General features: G+C 39.1%; 1 protein-coding gene across 3 annotated transcripts in view; it reads right to left on the bottom strand.

The window, feature by feature from the left end:
* ELP4 (elongator acetyltransferase complex subunit 4) overlaps positions 1 to 26,793 on the bottom strand; it is a 157,432-nt gene that overhangs the window by 66,948 nt on the left and 63,691 nt on the right. For 2 of the 3 annotated variants that reach the window (XM_083752033.1, XM_083752034.1), the window contains exons 8-9: positions 16,838 to 16,946; positions 13,400 to 13,506 (exon numbers count right to left, since the gene is read on the bottom strand). In XM_083752033.1, the coding sequence (XP_083608159.1) occupies positions 13,400 to 13,506; positions 16,838 to 16,946 (216 nt within the window). Of the gene's footprint in view, positions 1 to 2,634; positions 3,328 to 13,399; positions 13,507 to 16,837; positions 16,947 to 26,793 lie in introns of those variants that run through there. The other variant, XM_083752035.1, reaches the window with a different exon arrangement.

The following is a 26,793-nucleotide window of genomic DNA, read 5'->3' as shown; positions in this document are numbered from 1 at the left end:
TGTTATATAGTACAGATGGCTAAAAATAGCACTTCAATTTAAAATTCGCACTACTTTTTGCAATATAATTTGAGGAAAAGGAGACTAGATCAGATCAGAGAGCTGCAACAACTGTGGAGGGTTTTCCATATGTAATTTGAAATGACATAGGGCTGGTTCAGAGACCCTGAAAAATCCTGACCAGACAAATGAGAATTAGCAACATGGAATCAATTTCATCAAAGCACCTTGCTTATGAACCTCCCTGAGGTTTCTTCTTGTCAGCGGAGAGAATACTTAGCTAGATGGACAACTTGTCTGATGCAGAATGGCAATGCTTATGTTCTCAAGGGAAGCCTATTCTGATAGGCAGGTATTCTGATGGACCAGCATAATATACAGAATACATCCCAAAATGAACTGAAGAGCAATGCTGTAAAGATGAGAAGTGAAGTATCAAGGATGATGACTGGGTATGGGAGGGATGGCATCAGTATGTTTTCCCTACCTAGGGCAGTACGGTATTCAGAAAATAATTTCTTCATACTTGGGGCTGAGCAACTTTCTTGGCTACACCCCCATCTATTTTTTGCATACAACCACAGGGCAATACTGCACAGAAAATAAAATTGTTGCTTTTTAATTGATTCAGTCAAAGGCATCCAGGGATCACCTGTGATGCGGCAGTGGCTACCAGGGAAAGGGCTTTTCCATAGTGTCATCTCCGCTCGGAAATGTTCTTCCCAGAAAAGGCTGCATGGACCCATTTCTCATGTCTTTTCAACATTAGGCAAATATATTTTCACAAGCTTTTAAACTTTTAAATTTATATAATTTTGCTTGATTTGTGTGGTCTTTTTATATATTGCTGCTGTTTATGATTAGTTTCTTTATATTTTATTGTAAGCTGCACTGACACCTTTATAGAGTAGGATGAACATCTTAATAATGACAGTTGAAAAGACAAAAAATGGTGTGTATTATTATTATTATTATTAAGTTTAAGTTTTTATACCACACTTCATCTGAACATCACAGGTTGGTTTACAATAAAAAAACAAAAACAAAAATAACCACAATAACAAACAAAAGCAATACTCCCCTCAGTTTAAAAGGCCATAGATGGTTTAATTAGAGGCCTGGGAGAGGAGGAATGTTTTTTCCTGGAAGATAAGATACGTAACAAGGGAGCCAGGCAAGTCTCCCTGGGGAGACCACTCCGCTAATACAGAACCACTGCAGAAAATGCATTGCTACCCTCCAGACTCTTGCAAAGGAGGCACACGAAGAAGGACCTCAGAAGATGATCACAAGGCCTGGACTGGTTCATATGGGGAAAGGCGATTCTTGAGGTACTGTGGTCCTGAGCCATTTAAGGCTTTATAGGTCAAAACCAGCACTTTGAATTGGGCCTGGAAACTAACTGGAACCTAGTGCAGCTGTGCCAGGATTGGCGTTATATGCTCAAATCATCTTGCCCCAGTGAGCAATCTGGCCGCTGAATTGTGTACCAGCTGAACTTTCTGAACTATATTCAGAGGCAGCCCAGAAATATATTGCATTGCTGTAATCTAACCTTACCAGAGTGTAGATGACCAAAGTCAGGATACAGTATCTCTGTCCAAACAGGGGCACAGCTGGGTCACCAGCTGAAACTGATGGAGGATGCTCCATGCCACTGAGGCCACCTGAGCCTCAAGCAACAGCAATTGATTTAGAATACCCCCAAGTTGCGTACCTACTCTTTCAGAGGGGGTGTAACCCCCATCAAGAGCAGGCAACCTCCCATCCACCCAGTCTACGGAATTGCCCACTAACAGTGCCTCAGTCTTATCTGCGTTGAACTTCTATTTGTTGGCTCTTATCCAGTCCATTACTGAAGCAAGGCAACCCACTAGCACATCTACTGCCATACCTGCAGATGTAAAGGAGAAGTAGAGCTGTGTGTTATCAGCATATTGCTGACAATGTACTCCAAAATTTTGGATGACCCTGTTCAGCGATTTCATGTAGATGTTAAACAGCATGGGGATAAAATTAAACCCTGAGGAACCCCACCTTGAAGGCTCCATGGGGCTCAAGAGCTCTCCCCAAGCAGCACCCTATGGAAGTGACCATCCAAGTAGGACTGGAACCACCACAACACAGCGCCTAACTCGGACAAACAGCTCCAGTACCATGGTCAATGGTATTGAAAACTGCTGAGAGGTCGAGGAGAATTAACAAGGACACATTTTTCCTGTATCTCCCAACAAAGGTCAAAATAGTGTGACCAAAGCAGTTTCTATGCCAAAACAATAACAGCAGTAGCAGTGTAGCATAGGTCAAATTAAAACAAGGGGAAAGTAACACACAGCAGAAACAACATAAAGGAAATTAGCTTAAAGTAGAGCTGCATGCCATGGATTTGAAAAAACAAGCCTGGTAGAATTCTTCAAGTTAAGAGCTTCAGTCAGAAAATACAGATAGTCTGTATAGTAGATTTCAATATGTGATGATACTATGGTTTTCAAATTCAATGCACATATACTATTGTATTCTTAATGTTTCTACACATCAATATGCAGATGAGGGAAAAGGAACTGAATTTCACATATTTTGGTCAAAGCAATGATAGTCTAAAAGTAGTAATTCAAAACTTTGGATGAAGTGTAGTCAGTATTTAAAAACCATTTATTTATTCAAAACTTCTGAAATAATGCATTTCATTTTTGACAGGCAGTCTTTTACAATATTGAAACCCAATCCTTGATTTCATCAAACCTTTCATATTCTGTGCCTTATTCCTGGAAGGCTTATGCCAAAACGATTTAGTTTGATTTTCTTTAACAATGGTAGGTTGGCTTGACAGCATCTGACAAAACAATTCAGTGAAGTACTGCATACCAGGTAAAAAGAACCTGAACTGGCTAGTAGATGAAATAATGCCGAATGGGACATGCAGGTATGAAAGAAAAAACCGTGTAGGTACTTTATTGCTTTAAAAAGATTACACTTCATTTCAAATAACTAAATTTAAAAGTTATTTCATACCTGCAAATTTTTATCTACCATTTAATTCTTTTAGTTTGGTGCCTTTAACTTAAGTACCTATTGCTCCATCCAGTCTAAATGAATGGGAATAACTCACAACTAAAATGTCTTTTGGTTTGGTCCTTTGTCTTTTTAAAGTGAGAATATACACTGTTGGGAGAAATGGTTCCTTTGATCTGCTGCCTTCTAGCTCTTGAGCTGAAGTGGAAACTCAGGAGTGTCATGTTCATATAAGGATGTGTTTCTTGTTATAGAACAAGGAAACATCCAACGTGGCCTTTATGTTTCATGTGAACCTCAAAGCTCTTTCATTTCCTAAAGGCAAAAGCAGCAGTAAGTTACTACATACGAAATGTTAACACCTTCAGACGTGTCCACACAATGTCTTTAGTCCTCCAATATTATATAGGTTTCCTAGATAACACACAGCCCATATTTCCTTTCCTTCTATAACAGTTTCTTGACAGTAGAGACCATAACACCTTTCCCCCCCACAGAGGTTTTATGACTGGCTTACTAGGATTCTCTTGGTTCTCATAGTGCTAAATAATGTACCTGTGAAAAGCAGGTCTAACAGCCTGAAGGCTCTGTGAGAATAGGGAATTGGGGCCCTCAGCTGCACTCAAATTGCCTGGAGCTCTTGCTACAAAGGGAAGCTGGGGAATGCATTGGATGGTCCAAGATTTTTCTCCCCTCAAATGATGTTTATATGGTGCATACAGTTCAAGAAATTAGGTTTTTTTAAAGGAGCTTTAATAGCAACAACCATCTCTTGGTCAGTCTTAACTTTCCATGTGTACTTTAAAGAGCTCTCAAATCACTCCCCCAACAAAGTGGCACTGCATAACAAACTATGTCACAATGGTAGCATTCTGGATAATCCCAGTGTGGTGCTTCTTACTGTATGAGTACTCCCTTAGTGAACACAATGAGAACATGCCTTTTTGAAACAAAACAGCATTGTCCAATTCTAGCAATTTGTACCACTACTTCCAAAGTGATATTGCATCTACTAAAATGCAAAAGTCTCCATTTCATGGCAAGCAAGGTGGATGCAAAGCAAAGCAAAGCAAAGCAAAGCAAAGCAAAGCAAAGCAAAGCAAAGCAAAGCAAAGCAAAGCAAAGCAAAGCAAAGCAAAGCAAAGCAAAGCAAAGCAAATACTACCACTTTGGCAATAACAACAATTCCAGTCAGAGGTACAAAGAAAACTCAGTGATGCTTTAAGATGGACTTCAGCAGGGTTTGCACTTAACATTTTCTGTATTTCACTTTAAGACTCTTTCAACATGTCTTGCAGTGTTGTGAAAGAAGGATTGCCGTTTTCTTATTTGTAAAGATCTTCTAAATAAAGATACTTGGTCCATAACAGTACAGGGGACATTGAAGCACTCAAAGCTGATGGGCCATAAATAGACACCAACAAGCTGTGCTATTTTTCTAGAAAAAGAATGAATGCCTCTATATCCTTACGTGTTTCCACCTCCCTGAGAAAAGCCAGTGGTGTGATTTTTAACAGTGGGTGATTCATGGACAAAGCCCACTAAATGAAGCCTAACACTTTGCTTCTCCATAAGGTACAATATCAGTTATAATACCAAATCAAGGTGTAGCATACAGTTTGCATTATGCACCAAGCAGTTCCTGATTTAGATCATGAGCTTGCTTAGGCAAGGGTCAACCTGTCATTGGCAATATGATGGTGGTATTGATGTTGCTGCTTATCCTCACTATCATCTACCTTACAGGGTTGCAGAAAGGCTTGAAAAAAGGACAATATGGGAAAAACCTTGAACATTCTCAGTTGCAGTATACAGAGCTCCTCCAGAAGAACTTCAGCATTCATCTTGTTTTGCTTGCACAAAGCTTACAGAGAGGTTTGTTTATACCTGGTGTTTATTGGGAACTTGTGCTTCTTTACTTGTGGGATGGTCATATGACGACCAGCATTCATCCTGATTTCCTTACGGCGTATATTACGTTAGTTGTTCATTCACCCCACACTTTTCTATGCATTTCCTCATCACTTTCCTAACCCCAAAAAGTCCAGTGTTGTTGGTTTTTTTAAGTGGATGTCTTGCGTTAGGGTGTGAGAGTCCTTTCAACCACTTTAATTGTGCAAACCTGAAGTTCTGGTATGTGTTGAATACCATAGGGTACCTTGATTTCAGTAAGGCTTTTGACAAAGTCTCCCATGAAACTGTTTTGAGGCAACTGAGGGGATGCTCATCAAATTTACAGATGGTACCAAACTGGGAGAGGTAGCTAATGCTGCAGAAGACAGAATCAGAATTCAAAATGACCTTAACAGATTGGAGAACTGGGCGCAAGCTAAAAAAATGAATTTCAACAGGGACAAATGTAAGGTTCTGCACTTAGGCAGAAAGAACCAGATGCACAAATATAGGATGGGGGACACCTGGATTGACAGTAGTACATGTGAAAAGGATCTAGGGGTCTTGGTGAACCACAAGCTTAACGTGAGTCAACAGTGGGATGCAGCAGCAAAAAAAGCTAATGCTATTCTAGGCTGCATCAACAACAGTATAATGCCCGGATCAAGGGAAGTAACAGTACCACTCTATTCTGCCTTGGTCAGACGACACCTGGAATACTGTGTCCAATTCTGGGCACCATAATTTAAGAAGGATGTTGACAAGCTGGAACGTGTGCACAGGAGGGCAACCAAGATGATCAAGAGTCTGGAAACCAAGCCTTCTGAGGAGCGGTTGAAGGAGCTGCGTATGTTTAGCCAGGAACTGGGTGTTTTAGCCTGATAAAGAGAAGACTGAGAGGAGATAGGATAGCCATCTTCAAATATATAAAAAGCTGTCACATGGAAGAGGTAACAAGCTTGTTTTCTCCAGCTCTGGAAAGCAGGTCTTGAACCAATGGCTTCAAGTTACAGGAAAGGAGATTCCAACTAAACATACAGAAAAAACTTTCTGACAGTAAGAGGTGTTTGACAATGGAATGGTCTCCCTCAGAGAGCTGTAGACTCTCCTTCCTTGGAGATTTTAAAACAGAGGTTTGGTGGCTACCTGTCATGGATGCTTTAGCTGAGAGTGCTGCATTGCAGGGGCTTGGACTAGATGACCCTTGGGTTCTATGATTCCTCTTTTGATGTCATTTCAGAACAGCAAGAGGCAGGATTTTATTCAATAAAAGGTAAAGTTATGGTTGTTTGATTGTGTTGTTGTTGTTGTTGTTTTTTAAAAAAACTTTCCCCCTGGTTGTATGGGCTAGGGTTGTATGGGCTAGGGTTGTATGGGCTAGGGTTGTATGGGCTAGGGTTGTATGGGCTAGGGTTGTATGGGCTAGGGTTGTATGGGCTAGGGTTCCCCCTGGTTGTATGGGCTACATCATCAGTTCTGGTTCCGCCCACTGCCAGCATGTGCCCCAATAGATAAACTACAAGGGAATGCAACCCTTGACAGAAGAAAGGTTCCCAACTCCTGTTGTACACCTTTAGACATATATTTTGTTCAAAAGAAAAACAAGAAGCAGATTCTTAGAAATTCATTATGCCCAATTTATTCTTTTAGTTATTCAATGGAAGAATGACACAAAAATATAATATCAGATGTAGTTATTGATCACTGGGAATCTAGAATAATTCAAGTACAAATTTTGCCCTGGAATCATAGATCAAAGCACTTCCATTTTCCACATTGTATAAACTAGAAATTATTGACATTAATTCATTAATTAAGTGTCATACAGTGCAGTCTGTAAATATTTAACTCCTAAAAGCAGGAAAAGTATAGCCTTTTCCAGTCAGTCTTTGAATACATGTATAGGAGATAATGGGGATTATGTATGCTGTCTTCACCTATTCTTTATGTACCTTCACAACTGGAACAGAACCTGTGTGTATATCAGTTCCTGGAAGTGTGAACCATGCAAATACACTTTTATATAGACAGACACTGTTCCTACCTTCAGGGTGGGGCCTACCACAGTAATGTCCCTCCCACATGTTTAAATCACTGCAATAAATTCCCTTGGAAATTACTCATTACAATTCTAGTGTTAAATAACGTTATTCATACTTAGAGTAGAACTACTGAAATCAATTATCTTAAGTAACTTGTGTTGGTTGATTTCAGTGGGTTTACTATGAATATGACTTAATAGATAATACTTGTATTTTTTTTTACAAAAAAATCTGTGATTATGTACTTTACTCTGTACAACACAGCTGGGTAACCTGTGAAAATGCTGAATAGTATCTGATCATACTATGACTTCTGCACAGATTACACTCCCTGCCAAATACTGCTTTTACACAGTACAATATATAATAATATATAGGGGGGGGGGACTATTTTTTTCTTTTAAAAGGCATGAAAGGGAAGAAAAAAATACATACTAAGGAGGAAACCAAGTGTTCAGGTTATTTTTAGAGGTAAGGAAAAAGGAACAGTCTCTCTGGTTATTGCAAGTTCTACCATGAAAGGCCACTGACAATGTAAGTCCCACCATGGCATCAGATGGAATGAGATTTGCATACAACAAGAAGTGTCTATGCATGCCAAAAGAATTCCTGAAGCAAGTTTCTAATGCAGAGAGTACCTATAAATTGGAGATTGGTCTTAAATCCAAGCTATTACTTTATTAGTCAGCAAGGTAAACTGAATAGAGCAGACATACTCTTATCACAATTGCCTATATCAGGGGTCAGCAAACCTTTTCAGCAAGGGGCCGGTCCACTGTCCCTCAAACCTTGTGGAGGGCCGGACTATTTTTTGGGTGGGGTGGGGTGGGGGAATGAACGAATTCCTATGCTCCACAAATAACCCAGAGATGCATTTTAAATAAAAGCACACATTCTAATCATGTCAAAACACCAGGCAGCCCCACAAATAACCCAGAGATGCATTTTAAATAAAAGGACACATTCTACTCATGTAAAAACATGCTGATTCCTGGACAGTCCGTGGGCCGGGTTTAGAAGGCGATTGGGCCAGATCCGGCCCCCGGGCCTTAGTTTGCCTACCCATGGCCTAAATCATTCTACTACTATGCTACTCAATCTCAATAGATCGCAAGTAACACAGAACCACTTGTAGAAGCTCATGGAACCATCTAGTCATTATATGGGCCACTGATGCAAGGTCAAGTTAGCCAAGACTTATATAGATGGTATAAATGATAGAAGTGTGGATCATTTTTGCAGTCAAACCAACAATTATGTTTTGCCAGCCAGGCACACAAAGGGGCTGAGGCTCACAGAGCTTTCCTGTGAATTTGCTAGAGAGAACTCTATGAGATCAATTCCTCTGCTGCCTTGCCAGGAAGCTGTAACACCACATACTTCCTTTCTGCCTGGCAGCCTACCTTTCTTCATTGTGCTTCCAAACTGACCATACATTCAGATTTGAGCTCTGCAGCTTAGACACCACTTAAACTTACATTTTGTTATTTTGTAATTTAGGTATTAGTTACAAACCTGCTTTCATAATTGCTACTGCAAACAGCTGCTTCAAGACTTAGGCTATATCAGTAAATGTAACTTTTATTTCTTCACAAATCAATGTTTGTGTGATTGTTGTCTTTAAGGGGGAGAAAAGGGGTAACACCAGGAAAAACTATTCTGCCTTAAAGCATCCTGGATTGTTGTTTCTAGAAGATTAAATCAAACTTGTATTAGCTTCCAATTTTAAAGGAAGCAAAGGGTGGTACTCTGCCAATCTCACGTAAGAAAGGAAGGATTATGACTTAATAATATTCCATCTCCTAGTGTCTAAATCCATTCCCACAAACCATAACTGATACTTGATTTTTTTTTGGTATGATGAAAAATGACATCCATATATTTTATGTGGCCTCCTTCTTCAATGTCTGAGCATGCAGCTGTTATAGGAGTCAAGAGTACTGTCCTATTGACCATCCCTTCCTGCATGTATCCTTCCTTGGACTAAATATAATGCAACACAAATTCATGCAGATTGTTTTATCTTCAGTGTCCTCAGTGCATGTTCTAAATTGTCTTTTTGTTTGCATAATTTTATTCTACCTTTTAAAAATAATAATTGTAATTGTGATTTCCACTGAAGATAATTAAAATAATGAGATGCAAACACAAAATAGTTTTACATGCCTGTACAAAATAACATGTAAGTCTTAAAATGAATTAATTTTATTCATTTTTGCCTTTCCTTCATGCTGTTTTAAACAACTAACAACAAGTTACAGTCCATCAAATCTAAGTAGCCACACAGCCCAAATTAACCATGTCAAGTCACAAGTAAATCCTACTGAATTTGGTAAGTAACCAAAGTGGTTACTCCCAGGAATCTGAAGAAGTGTATATGCACACGAAAGCTCATACCAATAACAAACTTAGTTGGTTTCTAAGGTGCTACTGGAAGAATTTTTTTTTATTTTGTTTCAACTCCCAGGAAAGTGAGGTTAGGATTGCAGCCATATGTACATATATCTTAATTTTAAATAACATATTGTATATGATAAGACAGAAATACAATATTTAATCAGTATCTTGAGTATTCTTTCCAACTGTTTTGTCAAACCAGGTAGTGATGCCCTGCTAGCCAAATTCAGATGGAGCATGAGAATGAAATACAAAAGTAAACAGGCCTAAAGCAGCCTGAGGGAAAGTCAGCAAGATGGCAATTTCAATCATTTGGAATAATACCAAGGCAGCCCTAGGCTTTCCTCAGAATGGAAACATGTCACCATTACTGCAACATTTCAACAAATCAGAATGCAGAAGAATGGAACACTTATGTAATCACATCAGCTGAACAGCACTTTACTCAGCATTTAAGTGGAAAATAATTATGAGGAAATTCCATTTATGTGAATGGCTTAGCATAGATGTCCAAGGAAAAGAATAGTTCCCTTAAAGTTCTCTTTGGAGTTAATGCAAACACATATTGCTGAGTTTTTAAAAATAACTTTTACAAAAATGTCTCTGAAATGATGAGGAACAAGTTATATAAAATAAAAGCATAAGATGTGGCAAAAGATCTGTTAATTCAAGGTACACTAAATACAAATTGTATTTCAAGCCCTTTTCTGTCAGAGAGTTTCATTAAGTTAAACAGCATGTCATATTATTCTACTGAAAAATCAAAAATATTTCAAATATTTAAGGAACTTACCTAATCAGTACATTTTTAGTATGTGTCTAGTCATGTAGCCATCTTTTACTCAATCATCAGAAAATCAAAGGCAAATTGGCATGACTCAACCCAAACTTTAATACCGCATGATTGTGTCGTGTAAGCTTGTTTTGTGTGATGGCTGCTGTGGTTTTAGCAGAGAGATTAACGACCGGACCTAAGCTGGCCTCCAAACCTTGCCCTGCTGATGCCTCAAGCCCTTTGAAGTCTGACCATCATACCTGGCAAAACAACAGTGGGAACTAGGCTGGTGTCAGATCTAATCAAGTTGCCTGCCTCAGCATAGCTAACTATGGGGTACACTAATTGGCCCAATTGCGGATTATACCTTTTGCTACAGATTCAAGACAATAATTTAGTCAAATGATGGTTTTTATCTCCTTCTAATTAAGATTCCAAAGTAGGAAGAAATAGGATTAGACAAGCTAACTTCAAAATTGTGAGTCTCTATTTTTAAAGAGATATGCACTACTATTTTAAAACATGTATAAATGCAATGAAATATCAATACATTTCTTAGAATGCACAATCATTATCTCATTTCCAACAAGCCAGTAAAAATGTACACATAGGCATACTTTAAATTCCAATCAATATTGCCAAAAATACATACATTACATACAACTACCAAAGGCCACTACATTTTCTAGTTTTCCGTATTAACATGTACTTAAGCATTAAAAATAATAGATTGCGTAGTATGACCTCTTTATAATGGTAATGATGATATGACACTTAAGCTTGTTGCTAATAAGCACATTGTAAAGGACCCTATGATAAGATTGGATAACTAATAACATACTAAGGAATTTGAGAAAACTCATCCCGTGTACTCATGTTGTTACTTGACAAGCAATAGCCTAGTGATGAAAACATAGCTGAAGTAGTTATGTTCCAAGTCACCTGTAAATTCCGACATCAAGATTCTAATCTGTTTTTCAGAGACATTGTTAGCTTTCAACACAATGACCGTATGAATGTTGTGTACACTGCTACTTGTCTATAACCTTCAACCTCTTCATTTAGCCCCCTGTTGAAGAATGCTTTATAGTACTTTCTCTACTCTTTTTAAAAATGACACGTCTATAAAAGTTGCTATAATTTGTATAATTTATGCTGCTTGCTATTTGTATTTATTTCTAATCCAGGTATGCAAAGGGCTTTTATTTTTTCCTTTTTTGAATTCTTAAATTTAATACGATCTTGGACAACTACCTCCATGCTACGGTTACATGAGGTATGTAGCCAGTGCTTTATACTACCTTACTTATACTATCATTTTACAGTTTAAAAAGATGAGTAGAAGAACACCAGTGCAGGGCAATGCTGTAAATTAAGACAGATGTGTCATAATGTAGTAGCTTTTTCTCCAGCAAGAATGAAAAGCATTTATAAGGGGCATAGTCTTGAACAATGAGGGATGATATTATTCAAGTAGGTCATCTATGCATGTCTACAGTTTCTTGTCTAAAGGCTTCTTAACACTGCTAAATCAAATGTCTTTACCCTTAGGCTCCAGAAATTCTGTATAGTGGGCTCTAGGTTTGAAATTTAGAACAATAGAAAATAGTAATCAGAGATTCTATTTATAGAGGAAATCTCTTCTAAATCAAGCTTCCTTGTGGAAAAAAAATCAAAATTGTTTCATTCAGAGATATATTAAATGGAAGTTTAACACAGTAAGAAAATACTCTGCCTGTTTGCCTGTGTCAGATAACAATTACAGTTTCTACATTTTAAATTCTAGCATGAATATTAAGGTCCCTTATTGTAGTAGTGATTCAGAAGATGAATAGCCTTTTGATGAAGTGAAATTATGTTAAAATGGACTACTACAGTACAGTGTTTAGTTCCATTAAATGTATTCTTTCCTGAGAAGTGAAAAACCCACAGAGGAATCACAATCTCTTAAAAGGAAAAAAAATGACACAACAATCTTCATCATGCATATTTGGCTTTAAGTGGCTTTTGAAGGGAGCATCTCTAGTTGAGAAACTTCAAGTACTCATGCAGAGATGACCTGCCTGAAAAACTGGCTTCTTGATTAACTATTAACTACTTTCAATAGGACTAGATAATTAAGGACATTGATGACCATTATTAGGAGGAGGGCACTTTAATTTGTCACTTGATAGGCTCCTTTCAACAATTTATAGGTTAGTGCAACTTGCAATTGTGGAGAGACACTGAGAGAGATGGAGAGAGAGAGAGAAAGAGAACCCTTAAGTTACCTTATCAAGTGGCCAGCTAAAGAGGGCAGAGGGTCAAATAAGGGCCAAAGTGGTCACTTAAGGGTGAAATCCCAAACACCAAAGCAGTGCCAAGCCACATTGACCATCATTTGGTGATGAAGTAAAAAATATGCTAATATATTGGTGGCAATTCTTCCTTTTATGGTTTCAAGCAGTTAAGACAAGTGGCCTGCTTAACAGCTTTTCATTTGAAAAGAGATTAAACTAAATGATTTGTCAGGCCTGCTTGGCTGTTTTATGTCTTTGTTTAAAAGCTGTAGAGACTGTATTGATGACTCCCAAAGCCATCTCTTTTTTTCACTCGGCATTTACTTGGTTAATAAATACATCAGCTCTAATTGCTTAATAGTTCTGTGTCCACTTGCTCTTTAGCAAGCCTAAAACAAAATAATCTTTTTGTGTTATTGCCTTCTCTGTGGACTATGCATAAAAGGTCAGGGGGGGGGAGTTTAAATTCAGCAGAAAATTTACTTAAGGACATTAATGTAAATGATACTGTGTTTAAAATGACACAGAAGAGCTGAAGGTGATTCCAGTAATGCAAAGGACGTGGTTTCTGAATATTGATAAGGACACTTATCCTTCACAGCACACTCAATTTTAGGCAGCATTGCACATTAGAAACCCTCAACTGGGGTAATAAGATGTAAACACTGTCCCACTCACTAAAACAAGTAAAGAGCAAGTCATTACCATATAATTAAACAAGCTCTTGACGTCTTTAGAAATATGCATGTCATGCTTTGTTATTGAAGGTTGTGGCCTACTTTTTATACATTCGTTTGAAAATAAAATGAATGGTTTCTGGATACTTCAGTTTCTGTAACGCAGAAATTGACTTCATTTTAATAATAAAAACAATAATTTCTAAAACCTTCCCAAGCATGAAAAGCCAGCTAAATAGGTGATACAAATTAAATATGGTTAAACATTTAAGACAAGATTTCATCTTTCATGCAGAATTGTATATATACAGAAAAAAACCTTACCTCAATAATGAATAGCTTCCTTTTCAATCTAAAAGCAAGGTCCTTCGTGTCTGACACATCGCAGCTCAAGCTATTAAGCCGAGGAATCTGGCGTATGTGAATCAAACCTTGTGAAAAGGAAAAGTAATAGAGGAAAAGAATTAAGAAAATGCTGATATCCAGATGCGTAAATTAATGTCTTACAGCAGAATTCAGTATATTTACACACACTCATCCTCCCCTTTTAAAACTGGAGCTTGCGACCAGGAGCAATGAAGCAAACGGTGCGATTATACTCAAGTAATCAAGCAGAATAAGATAAACAGAAATCCTTGTGCGAGGAAAACTAATTGCACTTTGGTACAGAGGTACAGATGTAAAGAGGGATCTTAATACTTGTCAAAACTACAGCCGGTTTGTGTGTGATTTTCCCTTGTATTTACAGTAAGCAAATATGGCTATCACCTTGCATGCTGCCCACGGCACCACTGAGTGATCTTTATTTTATTAAATGCACCAGTAAGCAGCCAGCAAAGCAAGGCTCATGGGTTACTGATAACCAGTGAAGCTCTAATGAAAAGTATTTTGCTTTACACCTTGAAGACGACTTTTTAAAAAGTCTTGTGGGAACTAGAGTTGTAGAATATGCTGCTGGAAAAATTTAATCATGACATAAACCCAACATAAATTATTTTCTGCATGCAAGATGTTCATTGAGCTTGCAGGAATTTTGTAACAATACTGGGCACACTGCAAGCTCTGCATACTGTCAGATGGGTCTCAAGCTGATTTCTTTTGACAAGGATGCTGGATGGTTTCTGTACAGCTTAATATAGTTTCTGAACAACCAAAGGGTCATTTTCCACAATAGAAAATGAGAAATATTTTACAAGACATCACAATTAAAGGTTACATTATATTTGTTTTAAATTTAATGAATAAAGATAAAAAATACTAGGCAATTCAAATGGCATTTTTATCAAGCAGTCCTCGTTTTAAAAATGAACACTCTTTTCAACTGTGAAGTAAAATCAGACGTTTTTAGGGGAAATTAAGAAATAGAACATGTTGCTGAATACACTATTATACAAGAGACCAAAACTTAAAAAAAATTAAACATCTTTTAAACCCCTGAATGTTATAATTTGTATTTTTCTTAAATTACTGAAAGCTAGAATTATTTTTGTAGAACTTACTGCAAATGCAAACTTATTGCTTCAGACAATCTTAAACACATCAGACCCAATCTGTCTAAAGTTAGTGACAAATTCTCATTGAAACCAAGAGAAGTGATTCAGTTACTTTGGACTAAGTCTTACTGGTTTCAAGAAAACTCAGCTGTGCCCACCTTTAACTGGACTAGTGCCAATAGATGGAAGTAGACTACAATTATTCCAGTGAAACTGGGTTCCACAGTTCCAAGGTAGCAATTTGTGTGTGAATAGGGTCAAAATATATGCAGCTAGAACATCTACTCTTGAAGAGGCAAGCTACTATTCAGTTTACTATTGCATCTTTAGACTGGGAGCTAACAGAGGAAACTTGGAAAGAAAATGCTGGCTGAACACACAGTGCTCTTATTAGTGCATTAATTATTTCTTGGGATCACAACCAGTGCATTTCAAATTGGGGTGAGATCAATGTAAATATGATTAACCAAATCATATAAAACACATTTCTTGGCTAATGTTTCTGTACACTTCAAATGGTAGTGGTAAATCACTGCCCCAATTCTGTCTTTTGAGGGATGCCACTTAAGAATGTTGTTGGTGTACTTAACCAGTTATCTATCTAGTAAAAGCTTTTGACATGAAAATAATAAGTAGAAATCAAACCACACCCATTGTTCAATGTTCTATTAAACATGCTTATGTTTCAAAACAAAGGAATTGTTATGCACAGTTTAACGCTAACACACAGTGCTTTAGAAACTAGTGCAGGAATAAAGTGCATATAAATGCAGCAAACAGAGAATGGCCTTCAGGAAGTGTGTGCATGCTAAAAGCAGTAAACTGTGATGCAAGTTCACAAGTTATCAATGTTTTGAAATTGTAAAAACAAATGCTATTAAACTATAAAGCTACTAATGTAAAAGTCATAATTTTTAATGTACAAGCCTTTCCACTCTTGAGCAATATACTTCTTGACAAAGGATTTTTAGAAAGATAAATCCCTGAATGTTTTGCAGAAGTCTCAAAAAAGTTACAAATTAACTAAGCAGTGGAATAATTTATAGAAAAAACGATTTGTTATTGATTAAGAAAGAACACAAAATTTTAAACAAGAACACAAGCCCATTACAAAATATACGTGTTCCCTTACAGAGCTTCACAACTATTAAAAAGTAACAATAATGTAGGACTGTATTTGATTGAACCAATGCCACATGACCTATATAAGTAAAAAATAAAATAAAATAAAGGCTTTTTTTTCAATAGCTTTTTCATTTCCGATACTCACTTTGTTACTTAAGGAAATGATTTCAAGAGATTTGTTTGTTACATAAAAAGAACAGCACTAATCAAGCTGAAGCAAATAGGTTGCCACTACTCCATCCAAGCTGCATTTTCTCATTTTATGCCGAAGAGCATTTACACATTCTTACAACATTTACAGCAGGATTCAAATAAGCAGCTCAGTCTTTGGACTGGAGGTTTCCATGGAACTACAGTAGTGTACAATAATAATAATGGTAATTTATGCACACTCAAAGCTCTGTTCTGGATTAGCTAAAACTGTTTGTCATTCAGTTTAGACTCTTAATAACGTTTAAACTCTCTGAAAGTGTGTTCCAAGAACTTGCACAAAAATCTGTACAAAAGGATCCAGACAAAAATGTTATTAGACATTCTTGATGAAAATACATGAAAAGTTGACTGCAAGAAGTTTCTACAGCAAAACTGGTTTTCTATATAATTTAAATTGTACCATACACTTCTACTTTTCTGATTTTTAAAAACTTGTCGTAGTTAAATTCAAGAAAATTAATTGGCAATCTTTAGAAATAAAATTCTCCCTTTGTGCTGTATCATTTAGCCGTCTGTTCACCGAAATATATAACTGTTCTTCATGTTCTCTATTTAGAACTTGGCAGATCAAAACTATTGATTTCATGACAATTTCAGCTCACTGGTCAGACAATTGCCAAGCCTCCTCTGCATGTGAATTCCCCAAAGCCTGCCTGTTGAGATGTACATCTGATTGAGCCATGCCTTGGTAATACAGCTTGACAACATGCAAGGAGTTGCCATGTTTCCTTTGCAGCCTTAATGCACTTTAGTAAAAAAAATATGTCTAAATCAAGATTGGTTAGCAAGGTGAAACATTTAAGAGGCATATTCAAAAATGAAATCAAATGCTACTTTATGGCAGATATTCCAATTGCAGGGTAAACTGCTAAGTGCCCTAGAAGCACTTAGGGCACACTTTTTGCATTGCTAAGGAAAGGACGGAACTTACCATGGTAATCCTTGTATAATGGATTGGTTTCTCTCTCAGAGCCAATAAATGATTCAAGACCAACTACCGTATCTGACAAGTTTGTAACACGTTCCATAATTGCTTTATTCTGTAAAACATGGAAACAAAATGCACAACCTGTGATGAAAAAGATAATTAAGGTTCAAAGAGCAGCCCTTTATATTCTCAATGACAATTTGAAGGAAAAATAGGTCATCAATACCTAGAAATTATTGAAAATGTGAGAAGCATTACCTCTCCTCTGCCAGAGAATACACTGTAATGTTTTCTAATGTAATTTTTATTATTAAAACTAGATTATAGTTTGAAGGAAGCGTTATGTATACATACATAAATCAATCCAACCAAAGGCCTGGTTTGCACAACACACCAAGACAAAGATTGACTTGGCAAGATGGCACAATTGTAAAGGATTCTCAGAGAGAAACTCATAGCTGTTTTGCTCCTCTCACCAGTCTTTTCAGCAGCTACACCATTCTGAGCTGAGTCAAGGTTTGGCTTAAGGTGCCATGTGAACCAGGCTAACGTTAAGCATTTTCAAGTTCTATTCATTTCTCCCCAGATGCTTTCCCCAGGGAGGTTCGGCTGGCACCTTCATTATACACCTTTAGGCGCCAGGTGAAAATGTTCCTCTTCAATCAGGCTTTTGGCTGATTAATATCCGATACGCTTTTGTGAGAGCGGGTGGGGGGTTATTGTTTTCTCTGTTCTTTCTACCAGGTATTTTACACTGTATTTTTATACTGTATTTTTCTGTTGTGAACTAACTTGAGATCTGTGGATGTAGGGTGGCATACAAATTTAATTAATAAGCATGCAAGCAAATGTCGGTGGGAGACTTGAACATGAACACATATTGTACAGAAAAGAATAAGTTTTGGTAGATTAACTGGGATACACAAAAGCTTATGACTCTTATATTTAAATATTCAAATGAATATTAATTTCCCATTTTGTAAACAATAAGTAATATTTCTTTCCCCCAACAGAACAAGGATAGTATGTGAGCAGAAGCAGGTTTTCATTCCTTCAGATCCACACATGGAAAAGGATACTGCTGGGTGGGGCACATCTGGGATGAAGATCTTGATGCAACTATTATTTATTTATTTACAGGCCAGCCACCCCCATTTACATGGGGGTTACGTTCCGAGCCACTCCGTGCGTCAGTAAAACTGCGTATATTTGAAACACTGTTAAAAAACCTGCAAACACCCTTTTCCACCCTGTGCCATACTGCCTCTTTTTGTGACATTTTTGGGTCACTTTTGGGGTTTACGCAATGCACATATTGAACATGCGTAAATGGGGGTGGGGTTGTATTTACTCATTCATTCATTCATTCATTCATTCATTCAACCACCCTTCATCCATAGATCTCAGGGCAGTTCACATTACAAAAATACAAGATTAAAAAAAATACAAAATACATAATAAAAACAAGAACAGAAACAAACCAATAACCCCCTCCCCCACAACACATTTAAAAGGGTATTTAAAAGGGCCTGGCTGAAGAGGAATGTTTTTGCTTGGTGCCTAAAGGTATATAATGAAGGCACCAGCCGAATCTCCCTGGGAAGAACATTCGACAAATGGGATGCTACTCTAGAAAAGGCCTCTTCTTGTGTTGCCATCTTCCAGACCTCTCATGGAAGGAGGCACATGAAGTAGGGCCCCACATGATGGTTGAGGGTCTGGGTAGGTTCATATGGAGAGAAGTATTGCAGTCCTTGAGGTGTTACCGTCCTGAGGTAACCTCCTAGGGAAGGGAAGGGCTGCAGTGGGATGTGGAAGTGTCTGAATCCAGGGACCTCCTTTCATGCTGCACCACCAAGAGCAGATTCCTCAAGCTACTGTTTCTGGTGGAGGTTAACAAGGACAGAAACCTGAGGAAGCTGCTGGTTTTGAGTTCAAAGCCCTAATGTCTTACAGTTCTCAGATTAATATGCAGATTGAAATGTTCTGCTTTGCAGGGGGGATGCCCAATAGGTTTTTATGATATATTTCAACTATGAGGGCTCACTTTAAAACTCTCCTTCTGTTTACAGGTACAAGGTTCAAGTGCTTAAAAAAATCTGTTTTCTGGCTCCTGTTATTAATGTTCCAAAAGGGAATGCAAATATATATAATAATATGCTTCTAGGGGCATAATGATGTCCCATCTCTCCAAAGGACGACCTCAAAAGTATCTTTAAAGATAAAATTGCCCTTCATCTGAGGATCACAGGGTGGTTTACAATATGAAAACACAAAAATACATACTATAGCAACAGACAAAAACATTGCCCTCCCCCCAGCTTAGAAGGCTGTAGATTGTTTAATTAGGCAAAGGCATGGAAGAAGAGGAATGTTTTTACCTGGTGACTAAAGATATGCAACAAAGGTGCCAGGCGAGCCTCCCTAAGAGAACATTCCACAAGTGGGGAGCCACCACAGAAAAGGCCCTTTCTCATGTGCCACCCTCTGGACCTCTTGTAGAGGAGGCACACAAAGAAGGGTCTCAGATGATGATAACAGGAGAATGGGCCTTTTCTGTGGTGGCTCCCCACTTGTGGAATGCTCTCTTAGTTAGGTCTGCATTGGTTTGTATGGAAGAGGCGGTTCTTGAGGTACTGCGGTCCTGAGCTGTTTAAGGCTTTATAGGTCAAAGAGCCCAGAAACTAACAGTTCAAGAAGGGCACCACAGTTCAAGAAGGACACTGACAAACTGGAACGTGTCCAGAGGAGGGCAACCAAAATGGTCAAAGGCCTGGAAACGATGCCTTATGAGGAACGGCTAAAGGAGCTGGGCATGTTTAGCCTGGAGAAGAGGAGGTTAATGGGTGATATGATAACGATGTTCAAATATATAAAAGGATGTCACATAGAGGAGGGAGAAAGGTTGTTTTCTGCTGCTCCAGAGAAGCGGACACGGAGCAATGGTTCCAAACTACAAGAAGATTCCACCTAAACATTAGGAAGAACTTCCTGACAGTAAGAGCTGTTCAACAGTGGAATTTGCTGCCAAGGAGTGTGGTGGAGTCTCCTTCTTTGGAGGTCTTTAAGCAGAGGCTTGACAACCATATGTCAGGAGTGCTCTGATGGTGTTTCCTGCTTGGCAGGGGGTTGGACTCGATGGCCCTTGTGGTCTCTTCCAACTCTATGAGTCTATGATAATTGGCAGCCATTGCAAGTTAGGCCAGGATTTGTATTAAATACTCAATTTTTTCTTGTTCCAGTGAGCAATCTGGCCGCTGAATTCTGCACTGAATAAAATGGAATACTAAGATACCCTCCATAAATTTATCCAGCTCAAGTCTTGGACAGTTCCTTGTTCCTAGGACATTCCAAAAAGGCTTTCCTAAAACTTGGCAGTGCTAACAGAAGCTACTCTTTTCCAATCTTAATATGTAGCCATTTGCTCTTGTAAGAGCAACAGTCAAATCCTCTATTGCAGGCCCCCCCTCCCCCGGTTAAGGTATTTTCAGAATGCAGTTGATAACCATAGAGGCCTCATTTTCTAAACTTAATAGTCTGTTTTCAAAAACAACTCCCCCTCTCTTTACGAGGTACTTTCTCCATAGCCACAACCACCTGAGTCCCTGTTCTCGATACTTACTAACTGAGCTCATTCTTCCTGAATAAGGACTGGACAAGGCCTTTCTATCCTGGTAAGAAATACAGTGGTACCTTGGGTTACAGACACTTCAGGTTACAGACTCCGCTAACCTGGAAGTAGTACCTCGGGTTAAGAACTTTACCTCAGGAAAAAAATGTTGAAATATACATTTATTAAGAAACCAGAGGCCTTTCTTCTTGGAGTAACAGGTTTAGAATTGCCCAAGAAAGATGTTAAATTATTTTTGTATGCCACAACGGCCGCTCGAATATTACATGCTAAAATTGGAAAACACAAGAACTACCAACAGTGGAAGATTGGCAGATGAAGATGATGAACTTTTTGGAGCTAGCTGACCTGACTGGAAGAATCCGCAACCAGAAAGAAGAGGAGTTTCAAGAGGACTGGAGGAAATTCAAGGACTATTTGAATAAATATTGTAATATAAAAAAAATAGAAATTGCTTGAAAGAAACAAATAGGCCTAGGATTAAATTAAGTTATAATTAAATAAATGGGATTCAGAATGTTAAGAAAAGTGAATAAGATGGAATATAATTGGAAATTGTTTTAGTTTAATAATGATATTGGAAAGCTGTTACTTTTAGTAACAAGTAAACTCAGAAGGGAGGGATTTGAGGAAGTCAACCAAGATGTTTAAAAGGTTGGATTTGTGAAGAATTAAGTTTGTTATTATTGTCTATCTGTTTATTGTTCCCCCCCTTCCCCCCCTCTTTCTTCTTTTTTCTTTTTCCTTTTCTGTTTTTGTGTATCATCTTGCTTTGTGGTTTGTGTTATCACAGTGGAAAATCTAATAAAATTTATTTTTTAAAAAAGAACTTTACCTCAGGATGAGAACAGAAGTCGTGCGCCGGTAGCAGTGGGAGACTCCATTAGCTAAAGTGGTACCTCAGGTTAAGAACGGTTGCAGGTTAAGAATGGACCTCCAGAATGCATTAAGTTCGTAACCAGAGGTACCACTGTACATGAACAAATCTGCATTTGAGTAGCTTATACTTATGCTGTGATCAACTGATCAGAATAAAACTTGCTTTTCTCTCATTTCCAGTGACTGAGACATTGAGAATGATACAATACATACCCTCAAATACAGAACCAGATGTTTTTGAACTATACTAGTTAGGAAGCTGAGATTAAACAACAGTTTATTTGTTCAGATGCAATGAGAAACTGGTTTAAACTAGCCAGGATAGGAATAGCAAAACTGGTATGCAAGGAGGGGAGGGATGACACTTGTTTGTAGCTTAATAAACTATGATTTGTTAATCAGGCCAGTATTACTACATCCAAACTAACCCTACATGCAATGATACTAAACACTGATATCTACTAAAATCCAAACAAACTATTATTATTCTTTATTAGTAAATTTTTATATATTCTTTATTGTTAATTATTGTTGTTATTATTGCTATTATTAAACTAGACCCAACCAGGCTATCAGATGAGTTTGACTTTGAAAGGCGCAGAGGTGCTTGGCTGTAGACAGAGCTCTGAGTTCTGAAATTCTGCGAGCTGAAATGATGGCCACTACAAATGAGACCTTGAAGGAGACCTCCCCTTGTGGTTCAAAGGGAGACTTCTGTAAAAGTGATAGGACCTTGTAGAGGTTCCTGGATGGGAATCTGTGGCTGGTCAGGGAACAATTTAGAGTTGCCTCTCTAAGGAATCATTTCAAGAGTGGATGGGATGAGAGGGGGGCAGTGGATGGTTATGGCAGGATAGAAGAGAGAGCTACTGCTTGCCATTTGAGGGTATTTGAGCGAAGGCCTTTGCCAAGGCCATCCTTAGAAAGGAAAGGATAGTGGAAAACTTCCACTTTCTTGGAGAAGCGTATTGGGGTTGCACACCAGAGCTGAAAGGTTTCCCAGGCGGATTGGTACGAGTGGATGGTGGAGGGCCTCCTGGAGTGTAGGAGTGTAGCAATGACATCTGTAGGTAAGTCCAGCTTGGTAAAGAGTCATTGTTCAAACTCCATGCAGTCAGCTGGAGCCAGTTGGGCTCCAGATAAAGAACTGGGTCCTGAGACAGGAGATTTGTGAGGTAAGTACCATGGAGGGGAGATTGCCAGGTGGAGTTTTTGAGGGAACCAATAACAACAAACCAGAATGGTGTGATGAGGAGCTCTTCTCTGATCTTCTGGAGGACCCTCAAAATAATGGGAAGTGGAGGGAAGAAAAGACCTGGTGGCCATGGGAAGAGCGGGGCAATCTGGTAAAGAACCGTGGGAGCTGATGATTCTAGTCTGAGGCAAACTTGGCATTGGCTGAACTTTGACAGAAGCTGATGGAAAACTGCCGAATGCAGTTGCCATTTTGCTTGGTCCATTTTCCTGCAGTCTTGGCCAGTCTCCTTGCATCTTCAGGAGCCTGGAGATGTGCTTGGCTGTGGCTGACTGGATGTTGTGTTCTGTCCAGCTGAGGAAGAGGCATACTTCTGCCTGAAGCTCCCAAAATTGGGTGCCTCCTTGTCTGTTGATGCTAGATTTCACTATGATGGAATCTGTGATGGATTAGGATGTTGCTGAGTTTGATAGACAAAGAGTTTCCATTTTGAATTTTGAATTTCCTGTAGGCTACCTATTGGTTCAGTTTTAGGTCCAGAATGGCTCTCCAAGAGACATCATCTTTTTGGAGTACCATGAAGAAGATTGAATAGATGCTGAAGAAGCATTTCTCTGTAGAGACTGGTTCTAGTGCCACTGATTGTACTTATATCTGCCCTTTCACTTGAAGAAAGAGCTACAAGGCAGCTAATGTAGTGTTGAATTCTGTGAACTGTGAATGGGAGGAAGCTGGTAGAAGATAATTTTTCTAGCCAGCTTTGGCTAGACTTCTCCTAAAAGCTAAGCATGTGTGTCGCTTCCTTGTCTATCTTCTCCAGTGGGAGAAGAGAATTAGTGTTAGGGGTTGGGGGAGAGACAAAGTAATTTTGTGTTTGTGGTCCAGTAAAGGGGAGAAAGTAGTGGGCTTTCCAGCGAGTAAAACTCAGCCAGAGTCTCTCCTGGGTCAGATTTCCACAATCTGGAAGTAGTCGCACTGAAGCTTTTATTTATTTATTTATTTTAGTGCAGAGCATAGTGAATCTATGCCTCTCCAGATAATGCCGAATTAACTCTTAGTATCCATGATTACTGGCTATTGCAGGCTGGGGCTGATGGGAGTTGGAGTCCAACAGCTTCTAGGTAAAGGTAAAGGTACCCCTGCCCGTACGGGCCAGTCTTGACAGACTCTGGGGTTGTGCGCCCATCTCACTTAAGAGGCCAGGGGCCAGCGCTGTCCGGAGACACTTCCGGGTCACGTGGCCAGCGTGACAAAGCTGCATCTGGCGAGCCAGAGCCGCACATGGAAACGCCGTTTACCTTCCCGCTGGTAAGCGGTCCCTATTTATCTACTTGCACCCGGAGGTGCTTTCGAACTGCTAGGTTGGCAGGCGCTGGGACCAAGCAGCGGGAGCGCACCCCGCCGCAGGGATTCGAACCGCCGACCTTTCGATCGGCAAGCCCTAGGCGCTGAGGCTTTAACCCACAGCGCCACCTGCGTCCTCCAACAGCTTCTAGAAGGCAATAAATTCCCCAGCACAGCTCTAGCACTGACATATGCCAGACAAAGGTAATACAAGGTTTACTTAGTACTCTATGTATCATAGTACAGTATCAAACCATTTAGGCCTAAGATAATCAGTATCAGTAAATGAGTCTGGGTACAGACTGGTAGCCAGTACAATTTTAACAATAAAGGCAGAGTCTCATGTTCCAGGAAGATGAGCCCATTCAGAACATGAGCAGCAGTATTTTCTGAGAGGTATTCAAGCATAGTTCCACAAAGAACAGTACAAACTTGTCTCTAAACTAAAAAAAAAAAACCTAAATGCTGCAACCTTTTCTTACAGGAGAGTTGCTCCACCCCTTTTGGTTGCTCTTTCATGAACCTTTTCCAACTCAACAATATCCTTTTTGAAGTGAGGTGACCAGAACTGTACACAGTATTCCAAATGCAGTTGCATCATAGATTACCAGCAACAACAGGCAACATAACAGATATACAAAGACAGGGATAACACCCCGATGTTCAGTTTTGTCCCCATGTCTACCCTGGCAACACTACTGCAGAACCGAATGTCACTCACAGTATCTGGTGTTCATTCACTTGATCAGCTTTTGCCTGGGCGATATATCGCTGAGGACTACACTCAGCGGCACTGTATATTGCTGGTGAAAATGCCACCACTTCTGAGTCCCTCTGCTAGTAGTGGCCGCTAGAGTTCCTTCTTCCAGCGGTACTGCTAGCAGAGGGACTCAGGAGCAGCGGCAATATATCGCTGAGTGAAACTGCCCTCATACGATGCAGACGGAGAAACAAGCTGTATCAGCGAGGCGCCGAGGTTCCTCCCTCTGCATGTTTAAACTGCTCGAATGAGGAGTGTGCAGCTGCCCTTACCACAGCCTAGCAGTTAAATGAGCCCCTAGCTCAGTGCTGGCTCCTGTGAGCTGGTGCGCTGGGGGGGGGGGGCTGCCTGAAACTGCTCAGCTGAGGCGAGTGTGGTTGGAGCTCCCCACTTCGAGCAGTTAAAGGAGCCCTGATGCTCTGCCCGCTCTCATGTGAGCGGCAGGAGTTCCGAGCGCTGTCTCAGCTGGGGAGTGGGAATCCTCCCGCTCCTCAGCTGAGCGGCGCAAACAAGCTGTGGTGTCCCAGCGCCTGGGTGAAACAGCCTTAGTTCCTGATGTGAGATCTGAGGCAGTTTCCCCAAGGGCCTCACGGGCAGAGGTCAATGCAGCTTGTTTTTTCAACATTGCAGTATATTGCCAAACCGCAATGTTTGGCTGGGGATACACCGTGATGTTGAAAAGCTGGTATCACCCAACCCTAGCTTCCAACATTATGAAGGCCACTATCTGCATTCTACAGAGGACAACTAGGTCAGTCTTCTGGCATCAGAAATGGCAATATCCAGAAACCAGTGGGAACATATTTCTGTAACTGATCTTAAAAAGGTCATCCTCGAACAAAGGAATTTCAAAGAAAGACTGCAACATGGAACTGCTGAATTGCAAATCATATAGACTGAACTGAGACAAAGGTTTTTTTTAAAAAAAATGTACCGCATGTGCCAATGCCAGGATATCTGTGTTATCAACAGTAACTGTTTATTGTGAATAGTTACTGTTGATAATATATTTATCCCTGTTCATACCGTCTGCATTTCATTTCTTTTTGACTTCACTGGCTACACTCCTCCCCCAACACATGATAACCCTTCATGTATCTGATGAAGAGGGCAATAGTTCTGAATTGTAATTTGGTCCAGGTACAACTTGATCTATGGAGGCAATAATAGATTAAGAAAAACAGCAAGCACACTAACTTTTGGAGTAAAACTACTAATAAATGCAACGTACTACACAGTCAGGGTTATAAAACACAGTAACAGGATAGAATAAGCCGTTTTGTCATCTTAAAGATACAGAAAATTGCACGTAACAATCAAGTCATTTGCCTGAGGCCATGTAAGCAAAATGTAGGACAAAAATTTGGTTTCTCTATTCCATGTGTGCCGTCTTCTTAAATTATATGTAGGTCATATGATTTAAATATTGTGCATACACCTCAGTATTTGACTAGGCCAAGGAAGGGAAACCTTTAGGTTTATTAGGGACGGGGGCGATTTTTGGGAAAAGTCAGTCCAATACAAAAAGGAATGGGTTCTACTTTAACCAAAAATGGAATCAGATTGCTACTACTGAGCTATGAAAATTTATATTCCAAAATGAACAAATGTTCATCCAATCAGTGTTATTGCTTCCAGCTTTGTCTGCAACATATTTTTTTTTACATATATAATAAAGAAGGATGGATATGAGAATCCTATTGCTTTCAACAGAACTCTCTTCTAAGAAAACATCCTTAGCACTGATATTTAATTTATACTACAGACAAGACACTTGAGTAAGAGAAGGTTGGATACCTGTGTCAGTTGTCTGAAAAATGTAGCATATTTTGAACAGGTTTTTTCTGTAGTCAAGGTAGAATAGAAATACTGCTTTACTAGTTATAATTTTAATTTTTTATGCATTTCAAAGACAGAAATAATATTAGAGGCAGAATGACTTTGGGAAATCTGAATTCTTGTTAGAAACCAAGTACCTCTTTCTGATTCAGTTTAAATATAAGAAATGTGCTGCATTTGAAATAGCTATATATCTCTGCTGCTTCCTCAAAGGAGGGAATTAAGTAATTCATAGAGGACCAAACAGCGACTTGCCTACATATGCAATCACCAACAAGCAAATATCAAGCAGAGCATCCATCTGATGTTTG

Source organism: Podarcis gaigeae (genome assembly GCF_964106915.1).
Source record: "Podarcis gaigeae genome assembly, chromosome: 1".
Lineage (NCBI taxonomy): Eukaryota > Metazoa > Chordata > Lepidosauria > Squamata > Lacertidae > Podarcis > Podarcis gaigeae.
Note: the sequence above shows the minus strand (reverse complement) of the source record. Positions and strands in the feature narration are given on the sequence as shown.